The following is a 14,105-nucleotide window of genomic DNA, read 5'->3' as shown; positions in this document are numbered from 1 at the left end:
CACAATGGCAATACATATACAGAACCAACTGATATTGCCAACATATTGACCGACAGGTTCAGTGCGAATTTTACCCCCCTTTCACCCCCTAAAGGGCCTATCACAATGCCTGAGGAATGCTAAGTCCCTATTATCACAGCTACACAGGTAAAAACTGCACTGTCCATCCCTGACTGTGTTCTACATGAATTACAAAGTGAACTAGCACCACATCTGAGTACCCTGTTCAATCACAGCTTCACTTCAGGCTTTGTTCCCACCGAATGGCACACTGCTATGGTCATCCCTCTCCACAAAGGGGGAGCAGCTACAGATCCTGGGAACTACCACCCCAATAGTCTGATGAGTCTGACATATAAGGCTATGGAGAGCGTCATCATGGACCTTATAAATAAGGACATAGGGAATCTTCAAACTCTGGACCCCACGCAGTTTGGGTTTGTGAAAGGTAGATCATGTCTGATCAACCTGATAGACTTCTTCGAGTCTGTCACCAGAGCTGTGGATGAGGGCAAGGTAGTTCACACACCCTACCTAGATCTTGCCAAGGTCTTCAACACCATCCCTCACTCAGGAATCATAGACAGACTCACTAAACTAGGCATAAACCCCTATGTCATAAGATGGGTTACCAAATGGCTCACTGATAGAACCCACACTGTGAAAGTAGCAGACTCCAAATCTGATACCAACCAGTTACAAGTGGTGTCCCACAGGGATTGGTCCTAGGTCCTCTCCTGTTCCTGTTTGGAATCTACTTCTCTGAAGTCCATGCCAACACAAAGGGACTCTGTCTGACCAAGTTCGGAGATGATTGCAAACTGGGAGCCATTACTAGATTCTCCAACTGATGTAGACATTTTACAAAAAGGCCTCACTGACACCAGTGACAGGTGCTAGAACCACGGCCTTAAGCTCAATGCCAAAAAGTGCACTGTCATTCCCTTTGGGAAAAATTCGATGCCCATTCAGACCACATAGGCAGTAGTCCACTAAACACCAAAGGTGTGATAAGAGACCTGGGGACACAGGTTGACTGTAACCTCTCCTTTGATAACCACATTGCCACTGTAGTCAGAAAGTCCTTCTATGTGGCATATCTCATTACAAAAGGTTTCTCATCCAGGAAGAAAGAGGTCATAATCCCTCTCTACTCATCCCTCATTAGACCTATTATAGAATATAACGCCCCATTTGGTGTGCACCACACTAGACACCTACAACAACTGGAAAGGCCACAAAAATACCTCACTAAGAGAATCTTAGGCCTTAGACACATGCCCTATATGGACAGACTCAAGAAACTCCAGCTATACTCTGTCACCTACTAAGAAGCGATCTCTGCTTGACCTACAAAGCCATGTCTGACCCAGAGCTCAAGATATGCTACACCTAAAGAAATCCCAATCCCTCTGTGCCACATGCTCCAGGGACCTAAACCTCATTACCACAATAAACAGAATATGCTGGAGGGACAGGTTCCTAACCCAGAGACTTTCCATACTCTGGAACAAACTTCCCATTCACGTCAAGCAGAGCACTTCACTGGCCCTCTTTAAGAGAAATCTTGACGAGTGGATGGGCAATAGGAAGTTCATCCCAGAGATCACTTCAGTGGCCTTGCATGACAGGGGTACTGGGAACTAACTTTGGGCGGCATGATGCCAGGGAATCTTCTTGGGCTAGGCTTATATAGGCTCCAGGGCAGTTAGCCTAGTACATATCTATGAACCTATGAACCAGAGACTATAGGGAATTCCTGCTGGTGGTCATCTGTATAAAGCCAATGCCAGGCACCAGCTTACTGGGGGTAGTGATGCCAATGGCATCACCCACTCTAGTGGGCAGTGCCAGTTCACGTACAATGACTTTTGCAGGAACCACTTGAATCTGCTTCAGCAGTGGGAGCCAAAGGTTGTGAAAAGAGACACAGCAGTTTTTGTAATCACTGGTTTGCAGTGCCTTGCTCTAACTATATGTGTCTTTTTATCTTCTGTTAGCAGGGACATTTTGTACTGACTGTTGCCTTTTTCCATATCTTACAGTGCTGGAAAAAGAGGTCCACCTGCAGAGATCTGCAGCATTTAATGTAAGGATAAATGTGTTATAAGCACGTTCACTAATTGTGCTGTTTGCCTCTCTTTTTGCTTTTACTTTCTAAAGGGTCAGCTGTGGTGCAGGCAGGAGAAGGTGAGGTGGCAGCCCCCCAGGCCTAGCTAACACGCCAGTCACTGGGTCATACGCATCTCCCAGGTGTGCCTCTGTGCATGGTGAAGATTATCCCCCTATGGTAGGTGAAATGTGAGCATGCTGGTGCTCTCTATAGGAACCCTTCAGGTGGGGAACACAGGGTCCTCACCTGGGAATGCCATGAAGGGGTTATCCTTAGTCACTTGGTGACAGGTGCTTTGCCTGGTCATGGTAGAGGTGGACCAGTATCTACATGCCTACAGTCATATTCTGAAGATTTCCTTGTGTGACTAATATACTTGTATGACCAGCCAGTCCTGTCCAGATATAGAGATAAGAGATAAGACTTGTGAACCATGTCAACTACAGTGGTTCTTCTTGATTAGAAACTTCTGGATGGGTTTTACTCTGAGCTGGCCTTGCAGACAACTCTACCCCATCCTTTGTCCCATCTTGATGTTTCCCTTATGTGTGTCTCATTCCACATACCCTAATTTGTAGTTCAAACCTCCCTATTACAAGTTATCCTCCCTCTATCAGTGTCCCCCTACTACTGCACCCCCCTTTATGTTAGTTTGTGTGCCCCAAATACTTTCCTTATCCTCACCTTCCTTCCTACACATGTCCCTTAATAGCTCGCTTCCCTTCTTGAAAAAAAACAAAACATTTACTTATTCACTTACCTATTCATTCTGGTAACTACACTGATGGACTGGTCCACAGATGTTTTTCAGCCTTGAGCTAGGCCAAACATCAATTTAAAAATAATAGATGCTATACATTACACAACCATACGAAAAATTATACTTGCAGACCATAGGGCATAGGTATGCAATAATTCACATTTCTATTAAAACAGCACTGGATAACATAATGACACACTGGTACATAAAACAGTATGAGAGCACAAGTGCTGTAGTCATATACACAAACCGTATGGATGACCACAACTGTAACAGGATTTATTAACCTCTGCATGCCGCTTTATATCAGGGTGTTAGCCAACGTTCAAACAGGAACATCTATATTCCTTTGTAACATCCTGTTCCCTTTGGGTTACCTTTCTGTGTGTTCCCCTCTTTGCTCATACCCACTTCTGACTGTGCTATCTGCTCACTACCTCCCCATTTAATGAAGAAATGAGCTGGCACTTCATATTCTGGCCCTGAGTAGTCTGCTCTCACTTTGGCTGTTGCACCTATAAGGCACTTTGTTGCACATGTGAACATGCATAATATAAGGCACGCAATCTTATTGTGCGTCTCACACTGGTCATGTGACTTCACACACTGCAGCAGTGCAGTGACTCATTAGTGTGGCTCCTAGCTTTCTGTGATATGCTGGTGTTATGTCAGCAATAATGCATATCAAAGCAGCAAAAGGCTGTGTAGTGCTAATTCCTTTGTGATATTTAACAAACAGTGTTCTTATTAACGATTTTGCTGAGTATCCCCACAACACATACTATGCAGCTTCTTGACTTTTTTTCTGATTAGCTGCATGGAGAAAATATGAGCTACAGTATTGTGTTGTAAGTATAGTCACACCGGTTTCCCTTTTCTTAAACTCTGGAGCTGGACATGTTCTCATGGATAATGCTCATTTTACAAAAATCATTTATGGATGAACAATGTGACATTGTTCACATTTTGAAAATCAGTGTTTCATTGCATAATATATGTTTTCCGGCAGTTTGTTTATTTTGGTATACTCTGGGTATATTTCCTAGTGACTGTGTATGTAACGTATAACATTTCTGTGGCTCACTGTAATGCATATTCACATTTTCCTTTACAGTGATTGACTGTTGCTGTACTGCAAACTTGTTTTTTTCTGGGCTGTCACACTCAGCTAATGTATGGGTGTGGAATGAGTGTCAGCAATTCACACGTTGTATGTTTCTGTCAATTTCATAATGTGTAATAATGACTCCTGGGAGAAGCCAGGACTCTCAGTGACCCAGCCTACAAGTAATATCACTACACAGTATTGTACATTCCTGCCTCACATTAAAGATAAATACATTTTTACTGACAAAACTCACTGAGAAGCATTTATGTCATATTACTACATCATTCTTTCATAAACTTTGCAGCATCTGACCTGATTTACGCCGGAGAAGGGATGAAAACTTGCTGGTTGTGATAAATCTGACAGAGGACTCTCACCTTCATTGTCTTCATCATCAGCTTCTACACCTGACGGGAGAATAATGAACAGCAGTTAAGGGACCAGAATGTTCTCCCTTCACTGTTAGTAGCTAACAGAAAGAATACAGCTAATGGGAATAACTATATTAGCTGGCACACTGAACAAGATTACATTTGTCAGTAATTACAGTATTCTTTGACACTGGGACATCTGCCAATAAAGGAGTGCGTTGCAGCAGCATTCATAAACAAGGCTGTTCAACAACTGGAAAGACTGACTCTTTGGTGACAAGAACGCTCTGAGGAGTAGCTTCAGACTTGCTGATTTAAGACCGATAGACATCCTCCAATGCATCTGACTGTCTACAAATATTCTAAAATGATATAGAAGAAAATACTTCTACCTTTTCTTTTCACTCAAAAAATTGATCTATTTAAAATGTAACCTGCAGCAGGACAGTTCATGTAATATTTAATTTGAAAGCTCTGTCATAATAACCTATGGCCCTGCTAAACAACTTCACTGAACAAGCATGAATATATCACTAACGTAGCCCAACAGTTACATAAAGCAAATGTAATGTGGCACTATTATGTAACAGTCAATTCACAACAAAAGATGGAGTTAAAGAACTTATGCCTTTTGGTAAAATAGTTCCATTAGAAACTGTAGCAGAATGTGGAGTAACACTGTAACCATGTGTGATGACGTGTAGTACTGCCAGCTATGTCAGAAGTAGTATGGCAGTGGATGTGTAACATATGTCAGCATAGCTAGCTAGAGTTTTGTTAAGAATTATATGTCATTTGTATATCAAACTGATTTGTACAGGTGTTTGTGTTGCAAATGTATTTGTAAAGCTGCTTGTGTTAAAAAATATACCAACAGTGGACCCTTCTGGACAGAAAAGAAATATACCTGTATGTCAGTCTGTATTGTAACTGTTGAAATTAATATATTGTAACAGAATATACTGGAAGAGAAGATGTTAATCTCAGTCCAGCTAACTTCGAAAAACAGTATGAACTTAAATTACCTGATTTAGGCCATAAAGATTGTATCTTACATATCTGATTTCAGTCAGAGAGAAAATGTTTGTGAAAACCAGGACTAGGAATCCTACTGTATTGTCCTTCGGGTAAACTAATTGCTACCCTAGAAGGGTAGAAGTTTTTTTTTTTTTTTTCCATAATAAATTTTTATTGATATATATTTTCCAAATACAATAAAATCACACACATAATTCACTACTATTACTATCAAAACTATATACAATATCTATGCGAAATGCTTCCATATAAAAATCGTCATTATTCCAAAAAAGGAAACACCCGGGAAGAAAAAACAAAGCCAAAACATTTGTAGAAGTACTTTGCAGAAGGGTAGAAGTTTTGAAATGTTTTTATAGCTTCCAGATGCTATAACATATCTCAGCAAAACTCTGTCTCTGTGTATGTAATGCATATGTGCTAAATTCTGGTTCAGTTTCTAGCAAAGGGGGTAGTGTGGGAACCAGAGTCAGATGATTAAATGTATGTGATGTAATTCTGTAATCCAGCACTGAAATTATGTTTCAATACTGGATGAGACAGAAGTCAAAGGGCAGTCTGTTTGTGAAACCTGACAAAAGAAGGATCAGTCACCTATATCATTTTGCCATGCTCTAGAAAGTGACCAGTTAATAGTAATTCTTTAGATCAGTCAGGAAAATATAGCGAGATTAGTTAAGTACTGTTTTTCTGTACCTGTGTAAAACTGGGTCTACGTAACTCATTGAATGTTTAAAAAAAGAATGATGATTTATTGTACCCATGTAAGCAAAAGCTTACAATCTTGAACACTTAGAACAGTGATTTTATTCCAAGGGAAAAAAATCACTGTTCCACAAAAAAAAAATGTTTAAACATTACATAAAGTGGAGGGCTGTGCCCCCTACTTAAATATACCAACTCTGAGATTGCACTACAGTCACTAAAATGGCAAAGTAAAGGAAGCGGCCAATCAATTTCTTTCCCAGGGAAGGAATTCGCTTATAAACTATTTCGCTATTTTGCCTTTTCGTGCTTTCAAGTTCGATCAAGATACATTCAAATGAATGCATCTTTGATCATTTAATAGGAACCCTGTAAAGCTATCCATCTGTGTTATTTTTAATATTTCCCATGACTGAAACTCTGGTGTTTAGATATTTAGTATTTTCATGGTCTTTATGTATTATTAAATATATTTAAACTTCTCATTGTGTCTGGTCTTTTAGAGAATATTTTAACCTTTAAGAGTACTTATACTTATTTGGTGACACTATGACTGCTCTTGAAAGCCTTGCTGCATTGTTCAAACACTACCATTTGTATTATCATTCATTTTACTCAGTATAATTGGGTACCCTTGTAAGAGCCTTAGAGTAGCTGGCTTCGGAGTGTTCTGGTGGCAGTATATACCTTATACTCTAGGCAGAGGGGAGCATAGCTGGTAAATCTGTGCCAGCCTTTCCCAGATGTGTGTGTGTGTGTGTTTATGTGTGAGAAAAATCAAATCTCAAAGAGTGTGTGTGTCAGCTACTTGGAGGAGGGACAACACTGGTTTCACAGACAGGGTGGTGGAGGACTTGCCTTGGAATGCTTGGCTGAGGACTCAACTCTACAGCTATGACAGTGGGGAGTGTTATTTGAGGGCTGGAGAGAGAGAGAGAGAGAGAGAGAGAGAGAGGGAGACCCAGGATGGGAGTATGCCCCCTATGTGCTCTTAAGGGAAATTATGCCTGGTGCAGAGAGCTGCATCTGGAAATACTGTGTGTATCTATCTTTGTTCCAAGTGAACATCCCTCACCGGAGACAGTGGTGAAGATTGAGACTCCTTGATTACTGGCCCAGAGGAGGGGTGTCAAATATTGGAGAGCAGTGGTGTGGACATTAACTGAACTTCAGTAGCTTGTAGGCAGTTGTCACTGAAGGTGTGTATACTCTCAGCAGCCACAAGGTAAACATACAGAGTTTCATTTTCACAACAGTTTTATTTATTGTTTGTTAGTTTAGTTTAGTCATGAAAACCAGGCAAATATGTCAGAAGAGGATTATGGCTAGCTGAAAAAGAAACAGTTGGCCAACGTGTGTGAAGCCAAAGGACTGCTGCATGCCAACCTGACTAAAGAGGAAATGATTTCAGCCTTATTCACAGCTGTAGCCCAGAGCAGCAACTAGGAGTATAACCAGTCTGGTGATGGGACTTACAGCCCTCAGAAACAGGACAGTTCACTTTTTCCTCAGAGGACTTAAAAACTCACCTGGAGTTAAAGACACTTGAACTGGAGGCCAAATGTTTGGCATTAAAATCAGTGGAGAGAATGCAGCAGGCAAAACATATGGAATTAGAATTAGCAGAGAGACTGTGGCATTTGGTGGCCAAAGAAAATGAGAAACCGCTTCAACATTAGAGGGAGATGCTGACTCTTTATCAGGGTTATGGGGTCATGGAAGTAATAAGGAAGGAAATAACTGAATTCCAGAAGTAATAAAGGTCAGTAAAGTTCTTCCACAGTTTACAACAGCTTATCATTTTAATAGTATTATTCATATATTTGAAAGAGTATGTAAACAGTATAATATTGACCCAGGCCTCTGGGTATGGTTCCTTGCCCCCTTACTCCATGGTAAAGCTGTAACTGCTGTTTCTAAATTGTCTGATACTGATTGTTTAAACTATGATAAAGCGAAACAATGCTTATTAGAATGTTTTTAACACCTGCAGCTTACAGAAAAAAAGTTTTGTGAGTACAGATGCAAGGCAGATGAAAGTGTATGTGCTTATATTGCTGAGTTACATCCTTATTTACATAGGTGGGTGAGTGGGTGTCAGATCACCACCTTTGAAAGGCTGGCAGACCTTTTAGTGAGGAACAAGCCCTTAGCCCTTTGTCTGAGGACATGTATTTCTGCTTGGCAGACCAAGACTGTAACTCTGCAGATGAGATGTGGAAAAAAGGGGATCTGCACAAGAAGGGGATACCCAGTGCTGCACATGGATATAAGGGAACCCATGGTGGCAGCCTAAACTACCCCACCAGAGTCCACCAGTAACATGGGAAGCCACTAGTTCAGGTACACAGCCACTATCAAAGTTTAGATGTATTAAATGTAACCAGTGGGGCCATGCAGCATACAGATGTCCATGGAAGCAAGGTGGGGAACAAAAGATGGGGGAGCCAGCAGGTTGGAATAACTGTATGCTAATGGTAAGTTGTCTGGAGACAACAGGGTACCAGACTATCACCAAAATATATATCCTATCTTAATGGGTGGAAAGCAGGCCACTGCTAAGAGAGACCCAGCCTCTGACATAAACACTGTGAAGCCTGCAGTGGTTAAACAGGAGCAGTACTTGTCTGGGCAGTCCACTCCAGTCCAAACTTTAGGAGGGACCTCATTCCAAATGCCTTTGGCTAGGGTTCACCTTGATTGGAAAGGTGGAAAAGGAAGCAACAGTATGCTTGAGGATATCCCTGCAGATGTCCTGATAGGAAATGATTTTAATAAAGCAGCACCTACTGTGTATGCAGTGACATGAGGTCAGGCTTGGAGACAGGCATGTGGGTCCGGTGGCCTGGGGAAGACCTAGACAAGTCCCGCATCTGAAGCTGGGGATGGTGATGTGACTATTTCAGGGAGGGGAGCTACCCTGTAGCAGTGAGCCTGAAGATGAGCCACAGCTGCTGGTAGGTACTGATGTTCCCCTGGACAGAATGACTGCAAGCATAGAGGTGAGTAGTAGTACCCAGGCTGACAGTGAGGCACTGCTGTCAGAGGATACCAGACTTCCTGTGGTAGGGGAGCTGGGAAGGGTCACAAAGGTAGAGCTGAGACAAGGCTCAGCTACCAGATCCTAGACTAAGAGGCTTGAGGGAAGTAGCTAAGGAGGCACCTGATTCTCAAGGAAAGGGGAAGTCTGTATACTGGAACAAAGGGTTACTGTATAGTGAGTGGGCCCCTGAGGGACGGCTAGAGGGTGAGGTAGTACAGCAGTTGGTAATGCCCAGAGCCTACTATCTGGCACATCTAGCCATAGCCTATGACATTCCTTTTGCAGGTCATATGGGCATAAAGCATACCAAGACATGTATTATGCAGAATTTTTATTGGCCTGGCATTGCAAGGAATGTAACAGGGTACTGCAGGACCTGTGAACATTGCTAAAAAGTAGGCAAGGCAGGAGACAAGGACAAGGCTACTTTTATGCAGCAGCTTCAGGGGGTAACTATGGATATTCTGGGGCCCCTGAGTACACCATGTTCTACAGGGAAGACATAAATGCTGGTGGTAGTATATTATGCTACTAGATAACCTCAGGCAGTGTCTCTGTCCTCCACTGAGGCAGAAAAGGTGGTAAATGCTTTGTTAGAGATTTTCAGCAGGGTAGGTTTCCTGAGAGAAATACTGACTGACAGAGGTACCAATTTCATGTCAGACCTGCTGGCTTTTCTGTGGGAGTGCTGTGGGGTGAAGCACCTAAAGACCACCCCCTACCAACCACAGACTAATGGCCTTGTGGAGAGATTAAACTCTACACAAAATACCATGATACAGTCATTTGCAGACCAGTTTAACAGACAGTGGGACAAATATTTGCCCCATCTCCTGTTTGCATACAGAGAGGTACCCCAGGACTCCACAGGTTTTTCACCCTTTGAGTGTCTGTATGGGCATAGGATGGGGAGGCCTTTACATCTGATTCTTGATAAGTGGGAGGGTGAGTGCGAATCCCACAAGGAGTCTGTTGTGGTACATGTCCTAAACCTCAGGACAAGACTTGGGGAGCTCCTCGGCTTGGCCAAGGAGAACCTGGCAGGAGCCCAATAGCAGAAAAAGGTCTGGTATGACAGGAATGCTCGAGCCCGAGAGTATGTAAGACATAATGTGGCAGCAAGTTATAGTGCTCATTCCTTTCAGACACAATAAGCTGTAGGCTGCTTGGGAAGGACCCTTCAAAGAGGTAAAGAAGGTCAGTGATGTTAACTACATGGTAAACCTGCTAGGCAGGAGGCAGGGACACACATTGTACCATGTTAACATGATAAAACCTTACCATGATAGGGGAAGCCCTTGTGGTGAGCATTTGCAATGGATGTCAGGAGGAGTCTGAAGGGGATCTGGTGACTGATCTCCTCAGTGAGGCTCGCACTGACACCTCAGTGGAAGAAGTAGCAATGTCCCAGCGGCTATTCCCTACCCAGGTTTGAGAAATCTGAGCAGTGTTACAGGCGTTTGGTGGCATGTTCACTGGGAAACCAGGGTGCACCCACCTGATGCAGCACTGTGTAGATACAGGACCCCGAAGGCCTATTAAGCAGGCCCCTTATAGGGTGCCTGAGAGAGTCAAACAGACTCTTGGGGAGGAAATACAGGAAATGTTGGAACTGGGGGTAATCACAGATTCCAGCAGTTCCTGGGCCTCCTCAGTGGTGCTGGTACCAAAGAAAGATGGCAGCACCAGGTTTTGTGTGGACTGCAAAAAACTAAATAGTCACACAGAGTCAGATGTTTACACCATGCCTAGGAAAAATGAAGCTTTAGAGCAGCTGGGTGGGGCTAAGTATCTAAGCACTACTGATCTGACCAAAGGCTACTGGCAGGTGCCCTTGACTCCCACCACTAGGGAGAAGTCAGCCTTTCTGACTCCTTTTGGATTATATGAGCTCACAAAGATACCCTTTGGGATGAAAAATGCCCCAGTAACCTTTCAGAGACTGGTAAATCATATCCTGGCAGGAGCAGGAGATTATGCCCTTGCTTATCTGGATGATATTGCCATATACAGCCATTCCTGGCATGAACACCTTCAGCATGTCAGGGAGGCCCTGGGCAGACTGCAAAGGGCAGGGTTGACCATTACACCCAGTAAGTGTCAGGTGGGTATGGCAGGCATCTGGGGACTGGTAAGATCAGGCCAGAACCTGCCAAAGTGAAAGCTATTCAGGAGTTGCCTAACTTTGTTATCAAAAGCAGGTGAGAGCATTATTGGGGACAGTGGGGGTACTATAGAAAGTTTGTTCCCAATTATAGTATAATAGCTGCTCCCCTCACAGACCTGACTTGGAAAAACAGGCCAGATAAGGTAGTGTGGACCCCAGTCTGACAGCAGACATTCCAAACCTTAAAGGGGCTTTTGGAGGGCTTCCTTGTTTAGACAGTCCAGATTACAGCAAATAATTTGCTGTGCAAGTGGATGTTTCATACCATGGGGTTGGGGCTGTACTCGGCCAAGTTTCCTCAGCGGGAGAAGAGCACCCAGTTATATGTCTCAGTTGTAGACTTCAACCTAGGGAGGAATGTTATGCAGCTGTATAAAAAGAATGTCTAGCCATAGTATGGACACTGCAGAAACTTCAACTCTATCTATACTGAAGGAAATTCACTGCAGTTACAGACCACAATCCTGTAAAACATGGCTACATCGAGCCAGCCAGCAAAATGCCAAGTTATTAAGGTGGAGCCTAGGGTTGCAGGCATATGATATTTCAGTGCAGCACAATAGTGGTATCAGCAATGTCAATGCAGATGGGCTTACAAGACAGAGCATGGGTTAATGTGTTCCCAGATAGGCTCATTCCTCCCAAGCAACATTTCTCAGGGGTCACTTGAAAAACTAGCTTGAGTCTTCAAAGGGGGGAGAGATGTGATGATGTGAGGTATTGCTAGCTATGCCAGGAGAAGTAGGGCAGTGCATGTGCAATATATGCCAGCATAGTTAGCTGGAAGTTTGTAAAACATTACATGTCATTTGTATATCAAACTGATTTGTACAGGTGCTTGTGTTGAAAATGTATTTGTAAAGCTGCTTGTGTTAAATATATACCAACAGTGGGTCCTGATGAACAGAAACAAATACACCTGTATGTAACACTGTACTGTAACTGTTGAAATGAATACATTGTAACAGAGGACACTGGAAGAAGAAGAAGTTAATCTCAGCCCAGCTAACTTTTAAAAATATTTTGAAATTAAATTATCCTGACTTAGGCCATAAAGATTATATCTTAAAGTTCTGATTGAGCCAGAGACATAATGTCTGTGAAAACCAGGACTAGGAATCCTACTGTATTGTACTTAGGGGTGAACTAATTGCTAACCTGGAAGGGTAGAAGTTTTTAAATGGTTTTATAGCTTCCACATGCTGTAATACATCTCAGCAAAGTTCTTTGTGTGTGTGTATGGTAACACATATGTGCTAAATTCTGGTTCAGTTTCTAGCAAAGGGAGTAGTTTAGGAACCAGAGTCAGAAGACCAAATGTATATGATGTCATGCAGTAATCCAGCACTGAAATGATGTTTTAAAACTAGATGAGACAGGAGTCTCAGGGCAGTCTGTTTGTGAAACCTGAAAAAAGAAGGACCACTCACCTATATCATCTTGCCTTGCTCAATCAGTAACTAGGGAACAGTAATTCTTTAGATCAGTCAGGAAAGTATAGGTAGATTAGTTAAGCACTGTTTTTCTGTATCTTTGTGAATCTATCCATCTGTGTTATTTTCAATATTTCCTGTGGCTGATACTCTGGTGTTCATTGTAAATAGCTATTTTTTATTTTCATGTTCTTTTATTACTTATTAATTAAATATAATTTATTTATTTATTTACTTGACATTTGTTAACCAGGTTAGTCTGATTGGGCAGAGACCCTTTTTCAGTGCAGACTCAGGGAGAAAAGCTCCAGTATTACAATAGAACATACAGTAGATAAACATTGTCAATGATTACAGGATTATAAAAGATAAAATGATCTAGCATGAAATAGCTAATATTAAATAACAAGGTCAATTTTTTGCAAGTGATATAATTGGAAAAACAAAATGCGCATAAACAAATATGCCAATAATAAGTTATAAAAATGCAAATTAAGGATGTATATGAATGCAAGAAGATATCAGAGTAAAGACAGTTATAAGGCAGGATAAGAAGATAGTTGTATGGATAGGATAAGTGTAGAGTGAAAACAGAAGAAAATACTAGGTAGTAGGTAGGCGAGAAAGCATCACAGATAGGAAATTAGTGTAAGAATACAGTAAATGGAAGTTGAGAGGACATCAGTCTGATTAGTATAGGTTATTGATATATAGGAGATGCTGCAAAGAGATGGGGAGAAATGGGCAGAAAGTTATGAGGGACAGGAAGATAAGTTATGCTGGGTCAGTGCAACGGCAAGACCATGCATTGTAGAAGGTTTCTTTTAGTGCTGTTTTAAAGGAGCTGGAGTTAGTGATAGTTCTGACTTGTACTGGTAGTTTGTTCCAAACATTTGCAATAGAATAGTTGCAAAGTAGTTTGCCAATATTTTTATTGGGCCTATAAACTTGCAGTAGGTGCTGTTAAGAGCTATGGAGAGCACAGCTGGGAGTGTACTGCTGGATGAGATTAGACAGAGAGGGGCAAAACGATGGATCATGTAAGACAGTGAGCTGTGAGATGCTGGAGTAGTAGAATTTGGTGCTGAATTTCCAGCCATTGGAGGTTTTTTAGGGCTATACAGTGATAGGTGCAATACGGTAGGTCAGAGGCAAATCTTGCAATTTTGTTGTAGGCAAGTTCCAATTTAGTGAGGAGATTAGACTGGAGGTTTGTGAGTATAGGGGCTGCAAATATATTTAAACTTGTCATTGTGGCTGGTCTTTTGAGAATATTTTAACCTTTGATAGTACTTATTTTTATTTGGTGACACAATTGCCGCCCCTGAAAGCCTTGCTGCATTGGTCAAACACAATCATTTGTATTA

At 42.0% G+C, this 14,105-nt stretch overlaps 1 protein-coding gene across 4 annotated transcripts in view; it reads right to left on the bottom strand.

Annotated features, from left to right (window-relative positions):
* Positions 1 to 14,105, bottom strand: part of LOC122811009 (interferon regulatory factor 3-like) — a 782,651-nt gene that overhangs the window by 432,758 nt on the left and 335,788 nt on the right. For all 4 annotated transcript variants that reach the window (XM_044082521.1, XM_044082517.1, XM_044082519.1 and 1 more), the window contains one exon: positions 4,294 to 4,388. In XM_044082521.1, coding sequence (XP_043938456.1) covers positions 4,294 to 4,388 — 95 coding nt within the window. The remainder of the gene's footprint in view (positions 1 to 4,293; positions 4,389 to 14,105) is intronic.

The sequence above is a fragment of the Protopterus annectens genome, chromosome 9.part0 (assembly GCF_019279795.1).
Source record: "Protopterus annectens isolate FY-2018-M chromosome 9.part0, PAN1.0, whole genome shotgun sequence".
Classification (NCBI taxonomy): domain Eukaryota; kingdom Metazoa; phylum Chordata; order Ceratodontiformes; family Protopteridae; genus Protopterus; species Protopterus annectens.
The sequence above is the reverse complement of the archived record's forward strand: the minus strand, read 5'-3'. Positions and strand labels throughout refer to the sequence as shown.